The following is a 26,251-nucleotide window of genomic DNA, read 5'->3' on the forward strand; positions in this document are numbered from 1 at the left end:
AGAAATGGGACATGGAAACAAACAATGATGACAAAGAAATAGGAGCCTAACAAGGAAGGTTTCTATACCAAGATATTCTCAAAAACCCAATTTAACCTAAGAATGGAAAAGGACATCTGACAATTACTACCTAATTCATAAATCTCATTTTAAAATATACTATTAAAAGCAAAAATAAATGGAAATGTCACACAAGAACTGTTGCTCAATCACAATGGGTCACTGTTAATACGGAATTACAGAATCTTAAGAATTGGAACAGTCCGAAGAAACTATCAACTTCCCCATTTGGTGGTTGTTCAGTTGTGTATAACTGGTCTTGACTTCACATCTGTAATTGATAAAAATCTTCTCTACATTACCAATCAAGGCATCTAGCCCAAACATCTTTAATGAGATGTGTCATCCCATTTGTTGTTGAGCTAATCAAATAGTGGTGAAGATATTTCTTATATTAAACTTCAGATCTGCCTTCCTGTAAATTCCACTTAATGGCTCCTACTTCTACCTTTTAAAGTCCTACCGAATCCATTTGCTAGAGGACAGTCCTTCCAATATTTCAAGACAGCATTTTATTACAATTGACTCTTTTATTTATAAAATGGCAAAGTATCTTCTCCAATCAGAGGGAACAATTTACACTGTGTGTGTGTGGTCTAAGTGTGAGCATTGAGAGGTAAAAATTACCTTCCCATGGTAACAAAATTCTTAACGAACTATAAAATCCTACTTTTGCAAATTTTCTCCCACTATATCTGACAGAAAGGATATCTGTGAAGTCTATTATAAAAAAGGTCCCAATGTATACTACTGTTCAAAAGAATATATCTTGAAAACCAAGTATATTCTAAATAGAACATATTTTATTCTAACCAAAAAATGGTTCATTATACCCATTTTATATTAATCAAGAAGTAGAAATAGAAACTCTCCTTTGATGTCTGTCAATATGGTTCTATCAAGATTCTATGAGAAAAGTAGATCAGGACTATGTAACTGGCACCTTTCATTTTACCTATAAATAAGCTTGTCTCCTTCTGACTCATTAAAAAAATATATAAACAAAGAAACAAACAACAAAAACATATACACACAAAAAAGGACATTCCAACCTTCCATTGGTCTTTGTAACTTCCTGAAGCAATCATCCTATCTTTCTCTCTTCCCTTCATCATAAAACTTCTAGAATGTATGGTATATATATTCTCTATACTTCTCAATCAACTCCACGAAACTTGACTTCAGTCCATTTGCACTAATCTACTGAAAGATAAAAATTCAAGATCTTTGATGATCTAGGTCAATGACCAAACAATATACTTTCTTCAGTCCATGCGATCTTCAAATGTTCTTTTACAGTATTAGACAATGATAACTGTTTTGACAGACCATTTTCCTTACCTTCCATAATAACACTGTCCTTTTAGATATTTTCCCATCCCCTTCAACTTCTAATTCTAGTTATTTCACTGGTTCCTTCAACACACCACTACATCTTCCATCTCTATGCTTTTGTTTTGGTTGGCCCTCTTGTCTGGAAGGTGTTCCTTTCCTAATCTTCAATTCAAAGTCCCTCACCTCCTTTAAAATCCATCTCAAGTACCATCCTCTGGATGAAACTTTTTCTAATCTTCCTAAACTAATATCCTAATTTCCTAATCAACCTGTATTTATTCTGCATATACTTAAAACATTTGCAAGTAGTATTCCTCATTTAATATCTCTTAGAGAACTAGAAGTACTTCCTTATTATCTTTGTACCAAAAGCATTTAAGCATAGAGCCAGGGACACAGCATGTGCTTAATAAGAATTCGTTAATTTCCTTTTCTTCCCACTTCACATGCACAGGCAATTCCTCAAATCTTGGTTCTTAACCTTTTCACTCTGTAAATTCTATCCCTTAAAGACAGAAATTAAATATCTTAACTTCTATGTGGCTGTCTCCCAGATGTTTATTTCCTACTTTTAATTCTTGCACAGTTATATGCATCCAAATCCTAGACCAGTATGTTCCCATTTAGAATTCAAATTCACCAAGTTTAAAGATGACTCCATCACCTCCCCAAACCCTTCCCTAATCCATATTCTTCATTAGCCTCTAAACTCTTAGGTTTGTAAACTGAGAAGATCTTTATTTTATTTACCACTTATACTCATTCAATTGCTAAGATCTACTGATTCTTCCTCACTTTTTCACACATTTATGAATTTACCTCTGTGCCAGGAGAGACTTCACTAAAGACACAAATAACAGATTTTGCCTTTAAGGAATCTAATGCAAACTCTTGTATGGAATGAGGATTCTAAGATACAAGATAAGATTTATTTTAACATCTATTTTTACATACTTAAAGAATATAAAATAATGCAAAGCACAATGATGAGAGGTAAATTGCTGTTTTGAGATAGTAACACAATTGGGAAGTAAAAAGCTATGTAAAATTAATTATTAAGAGAACAAATCCAAATTGTGGTTTTTCCTTTATTCCAGAGTAACTATATAGGAAAAGGACCAAAACTTGCAAAGGAAAGCAAGGCAAATTTCTGAGAATTGTGAAAGTGATAGCACTTTTCAAGGATTCAAATACTTATATCCTTCGGTTCTCTATTCTGTTTGTTTAATGAAGTGTTTAACTTCTTATTGATCACTTGTTGATACGTCTAGAGTTAATTTTGTTTTTGTTCTCATGGATTTAATCAGGAGAGTATCTTTGGTTCACTTTTTTATTCAATATTTTTAATCATCATTGAATTCTATAAATCACGGTTTTATATAGTTGCTAAGGTTCATTAAAAAATTTGCTCAGTCCCCTAGCCATTGTAAGTAAGAAGCGGAGTTCGAGTCTAGGTTTTCCTAGCCTAGGGTCTTGTTCTGTGGACTGTATCTGTGTTCTAGGATACCCAGGCTTCTTAATTAATAAGGCTTTATGATGTGTCCTAGCAAGTTTGCTAGGCACCAATATGTGTGTAAAATATACATTGCTCAGTTGGTTTAGGCAGGGTATGGGATACAGATGGAAAAATTACACCATCCTTTGCTTAGGGATCTTATAGTTTAATGTACTAAGATGGATAAAGAAATCTGTATATAACTGACTGTGATATAAGGCAAACCCTAAATGTAAATAGAGGAGAAATCATTTTGACTTAAGGATCTTAAGGAATTAAGCACAGTCCCAAATAGGAGGAGATAAGAGTAGGAGAGGGAAAAGACAGATTTTTGCTGATTGAAAAATAAATAAATGTATATGTGTGTATAATTTTTTTTAATGAAAGAATTAAGGAAAACTTCGTAAAAATAATATCTAAGCAAGAGAAAGAATCATAGGAATTCCTCTAATTTGTGTGAACCAATTGTTCACAACAACAATTGTTGCCATTCAGTCATTTCAGCTGTGCCAGATTCTATATGATTCTATTTGGGGTTTTCTTAGCAAGATACTTGTAGTTTGCCATTTCCTTCTCTCTAGTTCATCTGACAGAAGAGAAAACCAAGGCTATCAAGGTTAAGTGACTTGCCCAGCGTCACATAGCTAGGGTCCCATTTGAATTCAGGAAGAGTAGTCCCTCTAACTAGACCCAGTACTCTATCCACTGCACCACATAGTTGTCGCATCACAGATGAGATTATTTCCTTATCTTTGTTCAGTTTTATTTTAAGAAGAGAATTTCTAAAAGTGCTAGTATGCTAGAATTTGAAGATGAAAATTCAAAAAAAGTGTACTCAAGTGTCATGTAAATGATGTGCCAGCTCTTATTTTACATGAATTTAGAATGGTAAAATAAATAATAAAAATGGATAAGTGTTCAAAGGATGTTAATAGCTCTCAAAAGAAGAATTATATATTATGACAATACTGCTCCAACTCACTAATAGTAACAGAAACGCACATCAAATCAATTATGGGGTTTTATCTCACAACCTGCCAATTGGCAAAGATAAACAAAAGATGAAAGGATCAGTAGTGAAAGAGACTAGTGAAGGAATCATTAAAAAGCCTAATTACACACTGTTCATGGAGCTGGTCCTACCATTCTGGAAAACAATTTGAAATTATGTTAAGAAAGGGATTAAAATGTTTATATCCTTAATAAACCATATTACTAGCCATAGATAGGAAGGCGATTAAAGAAAAAGAAAAATGATCCATATAGATCAAAATAATTATAATTTTGTAGCAACAAAAGGAAACAAAACAAATGTCTATTGTTTGGGGAATGACTAAACATCTATGTTATGAACGACTAAACTATGTGAATCTATGTAATATTATTGCACTATAAAAAACTATGAAGGAAGCTGGGAAACCCAGACCTAGAATCAAGAAGACCTGAGTTCAAACCCAACCTCAGACATATATAAGCTATTACCTGGGCAAGTCACTTGATCTTTTTCACCCTTAGTTTCCAATATCCCAGGTTGGAATAATTTGTAAAGTCCTTTGCAAATTATTTTTGCAAGGATTACATGTGAATTATAATGTTGATGATGACAATGGTGAAGAGAAAAAAACAGGAGATTTTACATTAACTGATGCAAAATGAAGTAATGAACAAAATGAGAAAAACAATATTTACAATGACAACAGTTTCAACAGAAAAAAAAAAATCACCAGCATAACGAAAGGGATGATGACTGAAACTAATTTCACTGGTGTAGGGAGCACCTGGTGAGAACCTTCCTCTAAATTCTGTGAAATTACAATAACCAAGGTTGGCTTCACAGAAGAGTTATGAGAGTATACCCTCCCTCTCGGTCTTTAGAGACATGGATTATTGTTGTGGTACACTGAAGATATGCTGGATTGGGTTGATTTGTGGGATAACTTTGCTTTTTTATTGATGGCTCTCTGGAAGTGTAGCAAGTAGGAATGAAGTAGGAAATTTTAGTCACATAAAAACAAAAGATATCAATAAAAATGTAATGTTGGGGGGACGGAAGAAATAAACAGAGGAATATTTCAGCAACAGAGAACTTGACGGGGACCTTAAATTGTCCTCTCATTCAATTTATCCTTCCAATATGGCAGATCCCTCTAGATAAACCCTGAAAGATATTTGAATATTTCTAGGAAACAACTCACTACTTTCTAAGTAGTTTTTTTGTTGGAAAGTTTTTTGGGTTAAGTAACTTTTCCCTATTAAGTGGAAACTTTTACTGCCATGCTGAAAATGTATGATCACATCTGGCAATCCAAGAAAAATTACCAAAGAAACACAAAACAAAAAACAGTCTCTGTTGGAAGGAGCTAAAACAGGCACATTAATAAGGTGGTGGAACTGTGAATAGATTCCAACATCCTGGAAAGCAATTTGAAACTACATGTTTAAAAAAGTAACCAAGATGATACAATTTCCTTGATTTGTAGATCCTAATAGACATATAGTTGTAAGGAAAAATCAATTTACAAAGACAATAAAGATAGAATGAAAGGTGTCTGATAAACTAAAACATTGATAGGAACACTTTCATTGTGAAATCAAAGAAATGGAAACAAAAATAAATACTCATGAATTGTTTTGGCTAATATTGTACCCTAAAGAAACAATGAGTAGGAAGAATTCAGATGAATGTAAAAATATAAACTGATGCAAAATGAAATAAGCAAAAGCAGAAAAATAAGTAAAATTATAAAGTAAAGGATAAAAATTAAATTGTTTGACAAGCAAGTTTAATGACCAAGCTTGGCATCAGATAAGAAAATGCACATAACTTCCACTGCCCTCTGCAGATGTAGGAGAAAAAGAGTATAACATATTGTTTAAGGCTGCAATGGTTGATATATTAGTTAGGTTTATGCAAACGTTTTTCTTTCTCTTCTTTACTTTTTATAATGGGGATCGTTTGATGAGAAAAAGAGGGGGAAGATTATTTATGGGGAAAAAGCAATGCAAATATTTAAGTTTGAGTTCTTCTAATAAATGTATAATTATATTTTATTTAAATCTTTTTCTTATTAATAAATTCCTTAGCAAATCTATTTAACCCTAACCTTGTCTTTGTCAAAATATAGGAAACAGAATTTATCTTTTGAGGGGTTTTTTTGGTTCTTTTTTTTTTTTTTTGGGGGGGGGGGCGACAACTGGGGTTAAATGACTTTCCCAGGGTCACACAGATGTATTAAGTGCCAGATTTGAACTCAGATGCTCCTGACTCAAGAGACCATCTAGTTGCCCCAGAATCAATCAGATTCCAGAATCTCTGAGGACATTAATATTCTCTTAAAATAAGGAAAAAAGTTGGTGACAGGAAAGAAATCTTTTGAAAGGGTAACAGTATTAGCTGTAGAACTAAGTTCTACCTTCCTAAATTGCTTTTTCTTAAAAAATCTATACCTGTAATTTTTATTTACTAGTACTAATTATACCATTTGAAACAACTTAAGTCTATTTTCTTTCTCATATGACAACTTTTAAAAGATCTGCACAATTTTTGTTATATTCATTTGTATGAGTTATATTTTCCTTCATTGGATTGTAAGCTCCATGACTTTAAAAAGTATGTTATTTCTGTATCTCTCCCTATACTGTATCCCACATATTATGAATGTCCTTGATTTGAACTGAAAAATAAATTCTCTTTTCTTCTTCTTTTTTTTTTTTTGCTAAGGCAATTGGGGTTAAGTGACTTACCCAGGGTCACACAGCTAGGAAGTATTAAGTGTCTGAGATCACATTTGAACTCAGATCCTCCTGACTTCGGGGCTGGTGCTCTATTCACTGCGCCACTTAGATGTCCCAAATTCTTTTTTTTAAACATTCCTAGTTTGGAATATTATCCATATGATTCAGATAACAATGCCCTCACTATTATGACAGACCTACTCTAGACAAGAGTATGGGGCATTATAATAACCCTCTTAAATATTGTAACCAAAACTGTTTAGAATAAGCCAGATTTAATTTGGCTATTGGGACTTGACATAGATAATAGATATCTATTTATGGCAGCAGTCACAGTTTTGGAATCTATGTCACACTGCAAACATATACTAATCCTGTAACCAACCTAAAACCAAAAATAAAACCATTTATTTTTTTACATCAGTTCATGCTACCAAGTCTTATCCATCTATCACATTTGAGTTGTAAAATACTAAATGCAATGATTTAAATCTATTTGTATTAAATTTTGACATAGACTTTGGACAGAAAATGTCATCTGCATCCAGAAAAAGCACTAAGGAGACTGAATGTAAATCAATGCATGCTATGTTCACTTCTTTTTTTCCATTTTTAATCTGTCCCACGATTTCCCTTTTGCTCTGATTTTTCTTTCTCAACATGATTCATAAAGCAATGTGTATTAAAAATAAATAAATTTACTAGAAAAAAATAAAAAAAGTTCGGCATGCTATTAGGGACAATACAATTTATTTTTCTAAATACTTCCTAAATTTAAAAACTCTTTCTCATAGAGTCTATTTATTAATAACAAATTCATGGTCCTCACCTTATTGAACTGTAACTGGGTTTTCACTGGCGCAAAGTGGGGAACCTTTGGAGAGAAATCTGCTCTATCAGTAGACACTTATGATGCCACTTACACTTTTTAAAAGACAGCTGTGCGGAAAGATTTTGAGGTTAAGCTGGCATACAGCCAGGATGTACCAAAGGCAAATTTGAACCCATTGTCTTCCAAGGAGAGTTTGGGGTACCCACTACATATCACTATGTACTTATGAGGTAACTCTATTGTGACTCAAGTTTGAGGTTAACAAAAGAATATACATACAAATAAATTAACCCTGGAATTAGTAACTGGCCTCCAGAGAAGTAAAAATTTAATGTTTGTACAGAGAAAATAATGTTCATTTTATTTATTTTACTATCAATAAGCTTTGTGAAGCAGGTAAAACAATAGCCTAGAAGAAATCTTATGCTGATTTTAAATATTAAGTTTAACACTGCTATCTATAATTTAATCATTAAACCTCAAATCAATAAGTTGGAGCTTGAAGGGTGATAACACTATTGTTATTCATCTTTCTTCATTTAATTTTTCTTTTTTAGCCTGGTCTCCTTCCCAATACTTTAGAAGCATAAGGATACTTTGTAAATAGGATAAATCATGCAAAATATGAACAAGAAGCAATGTTCCCTCAACACTATTAGTTCTTTCCCTTTTCTGGCCTCTCTCCTAGCTACCTGGCAAGACCAATATGTTCCATCTCACTAAGAAAGAATTCTGTTTGGCAGACTTTAATAATTATATGGAGGAAGCAAAATTGAAAGGGGTCTCCTGTGTCAAATGTGAAAGATAACCTCCAACAGAAAGGAGATTTTCCATCCACTTTCCCTAGTAGTAATTATTTGGGGTTTTTTGCCTTTAAGATAAAAGGAGGGAAGCAACTTTCTATATCATCTCTCCCTAGAAAAACCTAGAAATACAAACCAAGTTAGATAATGGTATCTACCCTTTGCTTTAGGGAAATACAAAAAAATATCACAATCACTTGCTTACCTAAGAGGTGGGCTAAGTATATAAATGAAGAAGATTCTGCTATATCTTTTTTTTTTTCTGAATATGTTCTTTTTATTTCCCACAAAGTAATAAAAAATGAATTTATACATTTAGGAGTATGGGGATCTAAGGCACAAAGCCAAGAAAAAAGCAATATAAAATAAGTCCTTTAGACATACTTAGAACACCCAAAATGGGCAAATAAGAACATTTCAGTTCAAACATGACTTCCAGAGGTTCAGAGATTTTAAGAAGAAAAGAAGAAAAGTAGGAGGAAGAAGGAAGCAGCAGCAGCAGCAGTAACTACCATTGCTACCTCAGGCAAAACCACTGCTAAGTTTCTAACAAATCCCAAAGTTTTTCCTGAGCAGAAAGGATGGCTGAAATTGCCCCTCAGCTCTTTTCCTCCAAAACTAAAAAGTCATCATAATTACATAATTACATAATGAACATAAGTGTTCATTAGTCACCAATTAATTTTATTACAGGGATCTTTCTAGGGACAGAAATGTTCTAAAGTCAAAGAGATTCATTCTCTCTCCACAAGACTACAACTGCCATCTATTCGACTTCTTTTACCTGCATCAGGCACCACATCCAATGTAGTGAATGATATGGGGTTTTTTGTTTTGTTTTGTTTTCTAGGAAAGCATTTAATTTAATTGAAGACAATGGGTTTCCCCAAAATATGTGAAATGAGAAAGCAACCTTGAACAGATTGATAACATACTTTAGCTGTAGATTGAGAGATTATACATTACTGAGGATTGTTCAATGATTCTGTCAAAACAAGATGAACTGGAAAAAAGCTAAGAACACAATGAAAAGGAGAACAGTCATGAATACAAGGCTAAAAAGGATATTTTAATCTAAATTATAAAGGAAAGAGATTAGTTGTGGTTGGGAGTTTTTTGAAGGGAGGAGTGACTAAAGGAATGTATTAAGAAAAGGATAGTCTAGAAAAATGGATTATAAAAGGATGACTCATGTTGCATATTTTAGGGGAGGGAATCTGCAAAAAATTTGAAAGGAAATAAGCAAAATGTAGTAAGATGCTAAAGGGAACCCCAAGGAAAAGTTCAGGAGCCTGTTAGACAAAACCAATGAAGACAGGAAAAAATGAGTAACGCAATTTGAATATATTAAATTCATATTTCAATAAAAGTGTAGAGCAAAAAAATATTTAAAAACATAGGAATTATCCTTTAAAACAGATGTATATGATTAAATGGTTCTAGAATCATATCCCCAAAATGCACATTTAAATAGAAATAAAAATAAAATCAAGGGAAAAACATTCTAAGAATTCTGGACACATTAAATTAAAGAAAAAACCAAATGGACACCAAGAAATAGAATTCTCCCAAAATTTTCAAGCCAATGAATGCATTACAATACAAATGAGAAAAGGAATCCCTGATGTTATATCACAAAAAAATCATGCACCTACAGAAAGCACTCAAAAAAGAAATATGACTTGTAGAATGAATTTATGAAAAAAAAAATTTCAATCACTGAAAACAAAAAACTATTTGTTCCCATTCCCTGCTTCCCATGAGAATTTTTGTTGACAGGTGTTCCCTAGAGACTAATAATAACATCAGTAACTGAAACATCCAGCATTCTCAACCATCCATAATAATTATGAAGCTGAAGCAAAAAAAAAAAAAACCAAAAAAAAAAAAAAAAAAAAACCCACAACCTCCTAATTTAAGGCCTAATGAAAACAAGGAAGATTTAAGAAAATGAAGATTAAAGGAGGTATAACGGTTTTAGCTAGATGATTAAGGGGTCTCTCTAGGAATAGCTCAAACACCTACTACACTCATATGTACCTAAGTTCAAAAAGAAGAAAAAGAGAAGAAACAAAACCAGAAGATAATTGATTTGGTCATGAAAATATAAAGCAACAAAGGAAGTGAGAGCAGGAAATGAAAGCAACAAAGTGAGGAGTGGGGGGTGGGGGATGACACATACAGGGAAACAGTAGACAATATGGATATTAAGCAACAACAAAGGTGGTGAGAAGATAAGTCATAGCACAGAACATAAAGGTCCAAGTGGATGAACACAACTACCTAATGCATTTCTGTCTGGAAGAAATAGGCTTATAAACCAAATCTCAGAGACCAACATATGCCACATAAAAAGAACACCAAGTAGGCTGAAAAAGTTGACTAAAAGTATGTAGGAAACAATGTTTGAAGTTTTGTTTCATGCCTTTCCCATCTATTAAAAAAAAGCACCATAATAGACATTCATAATAAAAATCCTAGGTCATCATTAAAGACTAAATTATATAATCTCCACCAAAATAATAGTTTTAAAAAGTTTTAAGGTTTAACAACATATAAAAGCTAATATCAAAGATCAATTTTAAGGAACTCAACATGAACAAACTTTAAACATGGACAAATTGTTTTTTTCTACATGGGAGATATATGTTTAAGATTTACATCAATAATAGGGTAAGCTCAAAAGAAAGACTGACAGAGTTAAGATAAAAAATAGTATTTACATTATACAAATGAGGTGCAGAGGAAGAATAGACATAAGGCATTAGAGTGGGGAGGAGGGCTCATAGTTACGAAAACCTATTCACATCTGGAATGGTTTCAAAAAGCAACACTACATAGATATCATGAAGGATATAGCACCCTCCTAAATCTATAAAGAAGTAAAGAGGGGAAGGATGGAAGGATGGGCGGATGGGGAAGCAAAGAGTAAGGGCAGAAGATAAGGGGGGAATCCCTAGGTAGGGGGAGGTTAAGTAATAGTAAGCCAAGTTATTAAACAGAATTTAATGAAAAAGTCAGCAGGGATAGGAAAGATGTGTATGTACATACATATATCTACATATGTATATATAAATATATCTTTTCTTAACTACAACCTGTTGGGGCAGTGGGGGGAGAGGGAATTTGAGGCAGAGAAAGAGAATGAAAGAGGAAAAAAAAAATAAAGCACAAAAAGTGTGCAGCAGAGAACAAAAGAACAATTTACAAGGAAATAAAGAAAAGATAAGACACTCATGAATGTAATTTTTTCTACTAATATTTGTTGTTATACATTTTGAATCCCCCTTGAGGTTCTGCTGGGCACATGATAATATTCTTTTTTTTTTTTTTTTGAACTTTGTTTTTGGATTGCTTTTCTGTTTTTCTTTTTTTTTTTTTTTCTTATTCTGTTTCTTCAAATAAAATAAATAAATAAATTTTTGAAAAATTTTAAGGCTTAACAAGTGTCATATTTCTGGAATATCTCATTCCCTATCCATGGTAAATAAAGATACGTTATATTCTCCAATTTTGATAAGAAAGAGAAATAATATTCCTATATATTTACAATTATAAGAGTATATATAATAATACATTAAAACTAATGTAATTTTAGAAATTATTTTGAAACAAAGTAATACATGTGAAAAAGACAAACATAACTAAAAATAATAAACTATTTTAAGAGGTGCTTTAGCTATTTTTTAAACTTGCATTTTTTAATATTGCTTCTATAAAACAGATATAACATTAGATCCAAAGTCTTTAAGTGCCATTCTTATTAGAATGGTTACTTTTAATGTTTGCATTAGGCAGCCATTGGAGGAAAGCAATCTGATTGTTTCGAAAAGTAGTCATGCTACTTTACCAATCTAACAACCTAAACCACCTGTTTAATACAAGTACCAAGTATATATTTTACTACTCTGCTTCATTTGACTTAAAAAAATATTTTAATTCCTATTTCCCTACACATTTTGTTTAGTGAACATTTTAATCATATTTCTTTGAACCTGCTCTGCTGTACCTCAAACTGCAGGGTTCAAACAAAATAAAAATGTTAAGAAGGATATGACTAGCACCAAGAACAATGAAAGAATTTCACTTCAAGATTCCTACAGTACATATTCATGTGTAATAGTGTGAAAATTACATATATATTGAATCTAAGTACTGCCTGAATACTAAATAATTTTTATTCATTTCTTTTCATATTCTTCTTTTAATGGACTTTATTAGACAGTGCAAAATGCTATAACAAATTAAAAGAAAATTCTTTCAATTCTTTCATTCTAGTATGCTATTACTTAAGATGCCTAGTTTTTCAAGTATTTATGTTAGAATTCCCAAGTTTTAAGTTCTATTAAGCCTGTACCTGTAAGAGACTGGCTATTCCCAATGTGTGGAATGTTCTCTTCTCAGCCTCAACTTCCTTTGAGACTCAGCTCAAATTCTACCTTCTTCAAGGTGATGTTTCAGGTCCTCCACTCCACCATTTCCATGTCACTGGAACCAATTTCCCCTCTGAGATGACATTCCACTTATTCCATATATATTTTTTCCCTACATAGGTATTGCATATTGCCACCCCAATTACAAAGTGAATTCCTGAAGGAAGAGACTATGTTTTTGTCTTTCTTGGCATTTGCAATACTTTGCAACGTGCCTAGGACATAGTGAGCATTTGACAAAATGCTAAATGTTAGACTGATTTGTTTGGTTTCTACATTTCATTAAAGCTCTAAATGCGACATATTAAATTCATTATAAAGGAACGAATCCAGCCATTCTGGAGAGCAATCTGGAATTATGCCCCAAAAGTTATCAAACTGTGCATACCCTTTGATCCAGCAGCGTTACTAATGTACTTATACCCCAAGGAGATACTAAAGAAGGGAAAGGGACCTGTATGTGCCAAAATGTTTGTGACAGCCCTGTTTGTAGTGACTAGAAAGTGGAAAATGAATGGATGCTCATCAATAGGAGAATGGTTGGGTAAATTGTGGTATATGAATGTTATGGAATATTATTGTTCTGTAAGAAATGACCAGCAGGATGAATACAGAGAGGCTTGGAGAGACTTACATGAATTGATGCAAAATGAAATGAGAAGAACCAGGAGATCATTATATACGTCAACAACGATACTGTATGAAGATGTAATCTGATGGAAGTGGATTTCTTTGACAAAGAGACCTAACTCAGTTTCAGCTGATCAATGATGGACAGAAGCAGCTACATCCAAAGAAACAACACTGGGAAATGAATGTAAACTGTTTGCATTTTTGTTTTTCTTCCCGGGTTATTTTTACCTTCTGAATCCAATTCTCCCTGTGCAACAAGAGAACTGTTTGATTCTGTACACATATATTGTATCTAGGATATAGTGACATATTTAACATATATAGGACTGCTTGCCATCTAGGGGAGGGGGTGGAGGGAGAGAGGGGAAAAATCGGAACAGACGTGAGTGCAAGGGATAATGTTGTAAAAAATTACCCAGGCATGGGTTCTGTCAATAAAAAGTTATTATTTAAAAAAAAAAAAAAGGCAACATGGACCCCCCCCGAAATTTTTTTGAATCAAATAATTAAAAATGGTAATATTTAGAAAATAAATCTTTGATAAACCTTTGAAGATTTTGGGAAATACAACTACATAACTGTCCAAAAGCTAAGTTTTAGAACAATATATATAAGATATATGTTCACAGAAAAATCATGTCTTCATTTTAAACAAAGCTAATGATGATGGAAATGTTACTTAAGTATAGAAAATCTAACATAAGATTTTTCTAAAAATAACTGATAAACACATGCATTATTTTAAACTCCAAATGGAAAGATGTATTTACATTTTAAAATTCCACTTTCTAAATATCATTTATTATCCTAATTTTGCTCCTAAAATCCATTGTCAAGCTACTATTAAAAATAAATACAAAAATAATTTTAATTTTTTCAATAGAACAAATTAATTTTCTAAAAGTAGTGATGCATTCTTACTTAGTTATCTATTCACCTGCAATATATAAAAATCTAAGGGATTCTATCTTATTAGTCTCTTTAAAGAGAAACCAGGCAAGCCTATGTAAAACAGATAATGTTCCTGCAACAAATAATCACAGAATCTCATCATTAAAATGAGCTTCAAAGATGGGTCATCTTCAGAGACATCCCATTCAATTTTTGAATCACTACTATTGTTAGGGAGAAGTGGAAAGAGTTTTGGTTGTTTTTTTTTTTAAATCTAAATCTTCCCTTTGCAACTCCACTCATTGCTAATTTGGCCCTTTAGAGACAAACAAAATAAATATCTCCAGATAGCAGTCCTTCAAATACTAAAATATTGTCAAAATATCCTTCTAAAGTCTTCTTTTCTCATCTATCTTTCTCCAGTTCTTTGAACTATTCCTCATAAGACATAATTTTTGAGGCTTCACCATTCTTTTTGCACTCCATTTTACAGTTTGTCAATCTTCTTCCTAAAATATGGCACCCAAAGCTAAGATGACTCTAGAAATAGTCTAGGCAGGGTCAAGCTCAATGGGATACATACTTCTATTAATGATGTCTAAAAATGGAAATTACATTTTTGTTGTCCTAAAATCATCAACTCCTTTGAGAGTGCAGTCTATTAAAAACTATTGATCATTTTCAGCTCGTATTTGATTTTTTTGAACTCAGTTTTAGGATTTTACATTTATCACATTATTAAACTTAGCTTGAAATCCTAGCCTAAGATTTTAAAATCTTGATTCTGTCATTCAGTATGCTTACTATCTCTTAGCTTTATGTTATCTGCAATCAGCATGCCATCTGTATCTTAACCCAAGTTATGATAAAAATTTTAAAAAGATCAAACACAGACCCCTAGGAGTTCCACTGAAAGATTTCTTTCAAGGTGACATCAAACTATTAATAATCTTTGGGATTCAGCTACCTAATCAAATTCCAATCTAACTATACTCCCATCTAGCTTGCATCATCATTTCCACAAGAACAACATGGGAGACTGAAAATTCTGCAATGAAATCCAAGTAAACAATCTTAGCAATCCCCTTTTTCTACAAATCGAGTCAAAAAAGAACATGGCAACAAGGTTGGTCTGTGCAAGCTGTTCTTGTCAAAGCCACGATGGCTCTTTGTGATCACAGCTTCCTCTGTGAGATGTCCCCTCACAGTCCCTTTAACAATGCTACTGTTTTGCCAGTAAACAAAGTAGAGCTCCCTGGCCTAAGGTGACAGGCTTCATCCTCCTGCATTACCTCTCTTGTTCTCCATGGACTTTCAAACATCACATCCACCAGATCTTTCAGTACCCTGGGATATAGTTCATCTGGGCCTGGCGAACTACACTAAGGCATGATAGAGAAAGAATGTATGAGGGTTTTAAACCACCATGGGACAATATGGACAGAAAGAAGCAAAGAAATCTTAGAATACCGACAAGCATTCATTTTCATTCTCAATATACACAAAGAAATAGGCAGCAAAATATATATGTCCAATTTGAAACTAAACATCAACTAAATTCAATTATAGCCCTTCAGCTTATCATATGAAAATTTAACTTTTAAAAGTCAGAAAAGACTTTATAAATCATCCTTCTTGTTTTAGTTAAGCAACGTGAGGTCCAGAAGTTAAGGAGACCTGTAGAAGTGACAGATTAGATGGTGATAAGATCAGAATTAGAATCCAGATCTTCTGACTTGTCCAGCTCTCTATCAAACCATTCTGACTTTCAATGACAATTTAGACCAGGGGTCCTCAAACTTTTTAAATAGGGGGCCAGTTCACTGTCCCTCAGACTGTTGGAGGGCTAGATTATAGTAAAAACAAAAACTTTGTTTTGTGGGCCTTTAAATAAATCAACTTCATAGCCCTGAGTGAGGGGGAATGTCCTCAGCTGCTGCATCTGGCCCGTGGGCCGTAGTTTGAGGACCCCTGATTTAGACCATGGTATTTTAACCTGAAGAACCATGAGTATCCACAAATAGTAAACTGCTGACCCAGAGGGAAATAAGAAATTGATCCTTTGATTGTTAAAAAGTATCTGGTGTGACTCTAATTAAAAAAAACTATTTTCATATGAAGGCTACACAAATCTATACATTATTCTTTAAGAGGGGTTCTAACCCTGTGGTCTATGAATTTATGTTTTTTAAAATATTTTGCTGATTTTGCTTCAATATAATTTGTTTTCTTTGTAATTCTAAGTATTTTAAGCATTTAAAATCATTATAAGAAGACAAGGTCCATAGCTTCACCAGATTTAGTGGATCTTGGGCTCTATGACATGCAAAATGTTAAGAATCCCTTACTCTAAAGCAATACTACATATTTTTAAAAAGAACTTTATTTACCTTGGGAATCTAATAATTAAAAGACATTCTCTGATCATTTCTTATTATTGCATGTGAGAATGAAGAATAAGGGAAAACAGGAAGAATGGTTAAGATAGATAAGATTATTTTGAGTGAAAAGTTAAAACAATGTAATTCTGATGAAGCTTAAATCACCCTATATTATTAATAAGATTAAGGCCTCAAATTTTATGTAAGCTAAAAATTTATAAGGAATTTATGAATTTTCTTATTGTATGTTATAAAGATTTTGACTTAAAACTCTTAAGTTACTAACAGTAAACCTAAACTAAAAAAGTTTTGTGTTCTAATTTTTTTAACATGAAAAATTGATACAATTCTATTTGAAAAAAAAAAAAATGGTCCTCCTAATAATATAGATTAAGGAATGCAACAGGCAATTTTTGAAAACAAATGGAAATAAATATAAATTTGACAAATTAGCAGAAATGACTCTTTTAAGAACTACAAATAAACTAAAACATGTAAGGATTAAGGGCAAAATAGGCTTTGTTTTTTTTCTGTCTTTTTTTTTTCTTTTTCTGAGGCAATTTGAATTAAGTGACTTGCCCAGGGTCACATAGCCAGAAAGTGTCAAGTGTCTGAGATCAAATTTGAACTCAGGTCCTCCTAATTTCAGGGCTGGTGCTCTATTCACTGCACCATCTAGCTGCCCCCAGCTGTTTTTCATAGTGAGTGATCAAATAGCAATGTCATGTTTTCCCTAGTAAATACTGTAATGGCAACATGTTTAATTTTATAATCTATGAAACCAGCTAAAATATTAAAGATATATAAATGTAAACAATTTTTTATTTTAAGTTATAGAAACAAAGTCAAGTTTGTACCTTAAGTGAGGCTAGTGGATGTTCTGGACCAAGTAAACTCCAATGAAAGGAAGCCAAATCTTCATCAGGTAGAATGTGATTACCTAGAATAGATAATATATATATAACTTAAAGCTAATTAATATTAAAATTAATACATGGGGGATTTTTAAAAACTGCTATATTTCTTATCACAATCCATTCATTTTTTGAAAAAAGATGGTCAAACATTTAATTTGTAAATCATTCACCTTCAATTAAGTCAAACCAAAGACTACTTGATATACTAACACTGCTATATTTCTTATCACAATCCATTCATTTTTTGAAAAAAGATGGTTAAACATTTAATTTGTAAATCATTCACCTTCAATTAAGTCAAACCAAAGACTACTTGATATACTAACACTCTCTGTGACAACTGTGACAATGATTCAATTTTTTCATAGAAAGAAAAAAAAGTAGTCAACTGATTCAAAAGATGCAATTCTGAAACAAAAGAACTGAATTTAAAAGCAAACAGTTGTAACTAAAAATTATTTTCCTATCAAAACCTATTAATTACAGATTTAAAAAACAATCATAACTGTTTTTTCTTCCATCTTTAGGAAACTGTGCTGGTACAAGTTGCTTGTAGGGTAATTCCAGAAAGGTGGACATATTTTTATTTGTTTTCAAAATAGCAATGATTCAATTTTTCTTGAAGTTGGTAACGTACCACAGAAACTTAAGAGGAGCCCTCAGAATTATTGACTACCATGACAATGACTAACAAAAAGGACAAAGATCACCAAATCACTTTAAGATAATCCAAAACTCAACTAAAAAACAACACTCTGCAAAAAATGCTAACAAATACAATTAAGTTTATATACTATTACCAATCCAGAGTCAGAGTCCAATATTATACAACTAAGAAACAGATGGAGAATCCTTTATTTTTATGAGGTCTGGGTAGTAAACTATTAAATCTTTTGGTATTTCAGCTATTATAAACTACCTAAAGGATATGTCACATCTCATGAATCACAATCTCTGTAAGATTAATTTTATATCATTTAACTTTCTCTACTTTAAGGAATAGATTTACTAACTAGCCAATTAATCAAAATTGTTATGATAGAATAACAACAATGAGTAGCATATACATACATACATACATATATGAAATATAGTATGTGACAGGTTCTGTGTTAAACACTTTACAAATACCTCATTTTATCCTTACAACAACCCTAGCAGGTAGATACTATTACTACCTCATTTCATTGGTAAGGAAATTGAAGCAAACAGGGTTATGTGATTTGCCCAAGGTCAAATAGCCAGTACACGTGTAAGGCTATATCTGAACTTATAACTTCAAGCCCAGTGGTTTATCTACTGTGCAACTTAGGTGTCTTAAAGAGGAAAGGTAGATTTTCATTTCAAACATACTTGTATCGTACCTTTTATAAGCACAAAAATGCAAAATACAGGAGCATAATATGTTTAATCAAAAAGAGACTAAAAGAACAAGAACATCTAAATAATCTCAAATTTTCCCTTACTTGGAGAATATGTATATCTTGACCAGGAAACATCCACAAAATACCCATTATATTTTTCCTAAGATGTAGTTTGAAGAAAATATTCAACTTCTTTTTGATGTCAATTTTAAGAAACAATCATTCCAATCAAATATAAACATACTTTATTGGCAAATATACATTAAATGAGTTCCCTCCTGCCCAACTCCAACCCCCTAGTTGCCCTGGCTTCTCTCAAGTTTGAGCTCAAACTCCTAATACTTTCTGAAGCAAGATGTCTTTCCTGGGGACCCTTCTCTTTCCTTTCATTCGTTTTACTCTTAAAATTACATTTACATATTATAACTAATATATACAAGATATATAGAAAGGTCCAGATTTTGCTTTCTTTGCACTCCCAACACTTAATTAGCACAGTGCCTGGGAAATATTAAGTTTTTAACAAATGTTAGTAGACAAAATGACTAAATAGATTTGTGTCCGTTTTGCCTTCAGGATGAATAGCATTGTGGTTAAAGTACCAGATTTAGAAAAAGGAAGACCTGAGGTCAGATCCCACATGTCTACATTCATGAGGCTTCATCTAGCTGTGTGACCACCACAAAGTCAAGCACGCTTGTCAGCTCCAATAAACTTTTCATTGCTCTGATTTAAAGATGGATTTGCAATCACTGCAAGTAGTTCCCAGTGAGAAAACCATGTAGAACCTTGAAATATCCAGGATCTTTTAAAGTATTTTTATGGTTGTTATTCAACAGTTTTCAGTCATATCCTACTCTTTGTGGTGACCCTATTTGGGGTTTTCTTGGTAAAGATACTAGAGTGGTCTGTTATTTCCTTCTTATTTTATAGATGAGAAACTTGAGGTAAATAGGGATTTGCTCAGTCACACAGCTAGTGTGACTAAAGTGTCCAGATCTGATCTCAGCAAGAGTAGGCCTGGTGCTCTATCTACTATGCCACCTAGCTGTTCTTAAAATATTACACCTAACTAAAGTCCCCCAAAATAGATGATTTAAAGCAGGGGTCCTCAAACTTTTTAAATAGGGGGCCAGTTCACTGTCCTTCAGACTGCTGGAGGGCTGGACTATAGTAAAAACGAAAACTTTGTTTTGTGGGCCTTTAAATAAAGAAACTTCATAGCCCTGGGTGAGGGGGATAATCATCTTCAGCTGCTGCATCTGGCCAGTGGGCCATAGTTTGAGGACCCCTGATTTAAAGTGTCATAACCAACCAAAAAGTTTCCAAATAGCTTGTGTAGAGTCTATTATAACCACCATTTTACACAATAGAAGAAGTGGAAGAGGAATTGCCCAGTTGAAGATTCACCTAATGTCTTCACAAATTACAAGCTGACTACAAAAAAAAAAAAAAAAAAAAAATATCTAAGAAGCTAAGTTTTAATTTCTTTATATTTTATGCTTAATGTTCAATAAAATCAGTAGAACTCAAAAGTAATTCTAAATTCTAAACCCTGGAACAGAAATGAATTTTTGCTACTTAATTACTTTCAATGTTTCAACTTTAGACTAGTTACTTTAACCAGAAATATCTGACACTTAAAATAATCTTCTATAAGATCTTTTAAGCAAAGTGAGTGCAATGGATAATGTTGTAAAAAATTACCCTGGCATGGATTTTGTCAATAAAAAGTTATTATAATAAATTAAAAAAAAAAAGATCTTTTAAGCAATAAGGCTCTCTCTCTTATTTTCCAGCTTCTCATGTTTCTCTTCTCATATCATAAGGCTAGAAACAGCTGTCCCTTTCTACTCTGAAGTTCACTCATCTTTACCCACATTCAAAATCCAGGTTTGCCTATCTTGTTCCCACTGTGCTCTCTGAAAGTGCAATCATCTCCCCAACTTTGTATATACCACCCTTTTCACCTGTTAAGCTTGGGTTTCCTCTCCAATGATACTCCATGTCTGGTTATCCTCCCCAGCAATGGCTGGCCTTGAAGGGTTTGGAATATGCTTGGCTTCCCATTGTCACCTCTAGACTCTTTCTTTGCACTTTCACCCATTTCTCTCTTCTGAGTTATGCATGATTAAAATTTTCTACTAAAATTTTCTATGATAGCTGTAGTATGCCTACCCCTATTATTTTTCCTCTTTCTCAAGGATTTCAGCTCCTCATTCAACATCTTCTTCTTCTCCCCAATTTCTGCTCTTAGAGATGGGGATTCCATGCAGTTATCCTTTGACCTAACAATGTCACTACTAAGCATGAATACCAAAAAGGATTTAAAATAAAAAAGGAAAATAACTTATACATATATATCAGCTCTCTTCTCAGGGCAAAAAAATTGGAAATTGAGGAGATGTTCCTCAATTGGGGAATGGCTAAATAAATTGTGATATGTGTTTATGGATTTATTATTACTGATCTATGGGAAATGATGAGCAGGATGCCGTCAGAAAAAACAAACAAACCTGGATACTTCCCCATGAATTCAAGCAAAGTGAAATGTACTATATACAAAATAATAGCAATGATATGGGCTAACCAGCCATTAAAAAAAAAAAAAAAAAACTGACACTTGTCAAATTGAAAAAGAGAATAATTATCCATGCTTTGCTCCCTTAAACTCCTATTTCCTTCTGCTGCTGGATATTCTCTACATTGTGGGTTCTGGTGAGGTCATCATCCAGACATACCCCTGACCATGAATGTTCCTCAAATCTGGGCCCCTTACAATCTTCCTATTCTAATCTAAATTGCCCTGGGGTTCAACTAACATATTGATACAAATGACTCCAAAATCTAGATCTTCATATTCAATCCCTAACTCTACCCTGAACTTTAGTCCCATATCACCAAATGCCTTAATGGACATTTCTACCTAGATGTCCTAGAGATATCTTAAACTTCAAATGTCTAAAACTGAACTTTTTTTTTTTTTTTTGCCTCTAAGCTCTCTCTTTTACTTTATTTCTGTCAAAGGCACACCTTCAGGATGTTTCAAGTTCATAATCTCTCTTTGGGGTTAAGTAACTCATCCAAGGTCACACAGCTTACTCATGTTAATTGCCTGAGACCAAATTTGAATTCAGGTCCTCCTGACTCCAGGGAAGGTGCTCTATCTACTGAACCATCTAGCTGCCTCTCAAGTTCATAATCTCAATGACATGTACTATCTCACTCTGCTAACCCTGGCTAATAACAATTGCCTAATAATAATGAAAGCAAACATTTATATGTTACTATATGCCAAGCATGGTACAGAGCATATCACAATTATTATCTCATCTGATAATGCCATTTTAACCTTCACAACTGTTTCATTTACATCCTTTTCTCCAATGATACAACCACCAATTTAGCTCAGGCCTTTATCACCTCTGGATTAGATTATTATAATAAATTTCTAATTGGTATCCCTGTCTCTCAAGCTTTTCCCCACTCTAGTTTATTCTACACACTGTTGGCAAAGTAATTATCCTTAAGTACAGATCTGACCATGTGATTCCCATTATCAATTCATTCCAGAGATTTCTATTGTCCCTAGGAAAAAAACTACAAACTTGTGTCAAGCCTTTAAAGCTAGATATAACCTGGTCATAACCTACTTCTGCAGCCTTATTAGATATTAATCCCTCTCTCTCACTGTGATCAAGTTGAAGAGCCTTTTTCTCTGTTCCTCCCTTGGGACAATCCATGTCCTATCTTCATTCTTTTGTACTAAGTCATTCTCCCTGCTTCCCATCCCTCACTATTTATTTACCTCACAGATTTCCTTTCTTTTTCTAAGATTCAGCTCAAGCAGAATCTTTTGCATGAAACATTTCTTAACCCTTTCAATTGTTAGGACCCTCCTTCCCACAAACTACCTTGTTTTCAACTATTTTATAAATATATGTATTATTATCATTATATTTATGCTATATTTTTATATGCACTATTTTCCCCATTAGAATGTAAGCTCACTATGAGTGAAGGTACTTCCATCTTTATAATTGTATTTGTAGTGCCCAGCATAGAACTGGCACAAAGTAAGCACTTTATAAATATGGCTGATTTAAATAAAAGTTAAGAAACCTATCTTCCTACCATACAACCCAGCCAAAACTTGTAATTTGTTTGGATTAAAGTTTAAACTTTTTAAAAAGGTAGTGTTCTGTCGGCTTTTGCAAAAAATAAATTCAATTTTTGACTGTATTAGAACACATAGCATTTATGACCAAACAACTAATGGAAACTAAAATTTTCAATTCAATATGCCCTAAAAGATAAACAATGTCTAACAAGAAGCATTCATCTTTGAAAATTCATGAAAAGTATATCAAAATGCTATAGCTGTAAATCGCTGGCTAATAAAAGATTAAGTGGAATAAGGCCAACAAAGGTGATTTATGAGAGAAGAATTTTATGCATTTAGTTGATTGCAAAGCAATAAAATATCTTAAGTATTCCATAAAATGTTAACTAGACAACAATAATTTCCCCTCTTAAAAATACTAACGTCATAGTGCTCTCTGGCAAATTCAGTACCCCCATCTCAACCCCCAAGTTCCTAACCTGTCTATGGACAAGAAGTAAAAGAATTCATAATAAAATACCAATAAACTCTGAGTAGCTTGTTTATTAGCTACTGATCTTAAACAATAATAAAAGTATAACTTAAAAACTTAACATCAGCTTTATCCAGCCACTGTGTTTCATGATTTTTGACAAAGTTCCAAAAAAATATAAAAAATATACAACAAAATTATGAGTAAAGACTATGGTTCAGGTACTCACTCAAATTCTATTTACTTTTACCTTAAACATAACTTTCTGGACCACAACAAATTAGAAATCAAATTAGGAATGCTGCTAAAGGAAGCCACATTAATTGCATTAAAAAGTGACAACTGACAGCCAAAAAAAAAAAAAAAAAGAAAAAGAAAAAGAAAAAGAAAAAATGTGTATGTATAAAAAAGTAGATATAAGAAATCAAACACAATAGAAATAAAGAGTCATTTAGTGTAGAAGCTATAGTTCTACATACCTCAGAATCCCTGAAGTGCATCACTGTTACTACAGGATAGTCAATTAATATTCATAATGATGACTCTAAGCCATTAAGAAAAAGCTAACTTTTGTTCAATATTTCCCTGCTTTAGAGTAAACATTTACAAAATTTATGTTTAGCACAAATATACATAAAACATTTCATTTTCCACTGAAGTGGTCCAATTCAATTCAATAAATATTTTATTGGGCAACTTGTTTAAAATAAAACATGTTTTAACACTTCACTGGGTAAGATTCATACAATAGAAATATTCACTTTTGTCATTTCTGGTTAATATCAACTGATAAACACAGCCTAGGAAGGCAAAGTGGCAGAGTATTTGATTTAAAATTCTCATCATCAAAAGTAAGATCATGATCTTTTTATCTACACAGGTACACAAAGAGCCAAAATTTAAATTCTACTTGGAAAATGAACTTTTCTTTCAGTCTAAAGGAAAGATTAGATAAGCACACAAGATAAAGCTATCTTCTACATATCTATGGCAGCTACTTACATATTACAACAATGCTAAAAAGTCAGGCAGCACCTAGATAAGGGTCTTTAAACAACTTAAATAATTTCACAATTCTCGTATTAACATAAGTAAAATTGCTACTCTTGATGTTGGCAAACTTAACTCCTACATAATATACATAAACTTTTGTCACTACTCCACCTACCTAATAGAGCAGCAAAAATAGGAAAACGATTTGGATTCAGGTCCAGTTGCTTGGCAACTTCATGCATCAGATATTGGCTTGTTGTGAGACTTTTCCCATTACGGCTCAGTTTTAGGGCATGGGCACTGAAATAGTAGGGGATGTTGCACAACGCATAATCAGAGTCATATGCCACCAAGCCATGGAAACCATTTTCTCTGCAGAAAGCAATTACTTCTTGATGATGATCCTCAATGCTCTGTGCAACCTATGTAAATGGGGAAAAAAGCATCAAATGTAATGTTAAATAGAAACAATGATCTCTTACAAAACAAGAATCAGTGATATAACTGTTTTTAAAGAATCTGAGCATTCTTAAGGTCATTAGTATATTCAAGTATCTCAAATTGTCAAAAGGATCACAGTAATCAGGCCATCAATTGCTAAGTCCCTAAGGCAGCAGTTCTTTCCTAGTATCCATGAATTTTGTTTTTAAAATATGTTAAAAACTGGATTATACTTGGTTTCTTCTGAAATACTGGGTGTTTTTGCTTTATGCATCTCTAAACATTACAACTAGTTTCAGAATGCCCAAGGGCTCCTAACATAGAAGAAAAAGTTAATAATCTCTGCCATGGCTAAGAACCACTTCAAAGAAATGAAATACTTTAACATAAAGATATATGGAAAAGCCAGCTTCTTAATTTTTTACCAAACACCCTGTTATAAGAAACTGATTTAAATCTTCTGGTCAGCAACTTAATGATACTACACCATATTACAATGTGACTTAACAAGTTCTGTTATAAAGTATCAAATAGGTGATCCTTGAAAACAAACTACCATCTAATCTCAAAGTTCACTTAAGTTTCTTGAAAGGAAGAAAGAGAAAAAGGAAAAAGAGGGAAAATGACTAATGTTGGGAAATGGAGAGGCACCTGCTTGAATACTCTCAGGTCATCTATTTTATGTCTGTGAAGCTCTCTAAAGCATATAATATGCAGCCTAAGCTACCAGAGATATTTGCAAAAAAAATTCTATAGTTATAGTGTATGACATAATACATGAGGACTGAAAATAGGGCTTTTTTTTTCTATTTCTCCACCCAGTTTTGACTATCTTCACTTATGGTATAGAATCATAAAGTCTCATCGTCTAAACATACTTACTGAATAACAGTATGCTGCCAACTATTATTTGTTACATGCTTGATATGTGCCATAATTTATAAATCAAAACTACTTCAAAAATTAAATAATGTACTATAAATATATAATAAAAAAATCAGCTTTTTAATGTTGTATTAATTAGCCTATCAAAAGAAAAAGGAAAAAAAAAAAAGAAATTTCTGTGACAAGGAAAAAACACAAGAGAGAAACAATCCCTAAGAAAATTCACCTAAATCATTCATGGCACCTTTTAAGAATTTATTCTACCTAGAAGATTAAGAGGTCTCCTTTCCTAGAGATACAGGCTATGAGTTGAGACCACATGTGTGCTGCTAAGAAGACTCCCTGAATGTTGTAGAGATACTTAATAAAGGATTTATGAAAGGGGATAAACAAGAGTTGATCTGAACTATGAGATGAAGAGACTTAGATCAATAACATTACAGATCCAAGGAAGTATC

At 32.7% G+C, this 26,251-nt stretch overlaps 1 protein-coding gene across 8 annotated transcripts in view; it reads right to left on the reverse strand.

Annotated features, from left to right (window-relative positions):
- FAM120A (family with sequence similarity 120A) overlaps window positions 1–26,251 on the reverse strand; it is a 151,709-nt gene that overhangs the window by 98,318 nt on the left and 27,140 nt on the right. For 5 of the 8 annotated variants that reach the window (XM_031956856.1, XM_031956829.1, XM_031956838.1 and 2 more), the window contains exons 2-4: window positions 24,643–24,889; window positions 17,456–17,538; window positions 15,510–15,599 (exon numbers count right to left, since the gene is read on the reverse strand). In XM_031956856.1, coding sequence (XP_031812716.1) covers window positions 15,510–15,599; window positions 17,456–17,538; window positions 24,643–24,889 — 420 coding nt within the window. The remainder of the gene's footprint in view (window positions 1–15,509; window positions 15,600–17,455; window positions 17,539–24,642; window positions 24,890–26,251) is intronic. The other 3 variants (XM_031956883.1, XM_031956849.1, XM_031956863.1) reach the window with 1 other exon arrangement.

This window comes from Sarcophilus harrisii, chromosome 1, assembly GCF_902635505.1.
Source record: "Sarcophilus harrisii chromosome 1, mSarHar1.11, whole genome shotgun sequence".
NCBI lineage: Eukaryota > Metazoa > Chordata > Mammalia > Dasyuromorphia > Dasyuridae > Sarcophilus > Sarcophilus harrisii.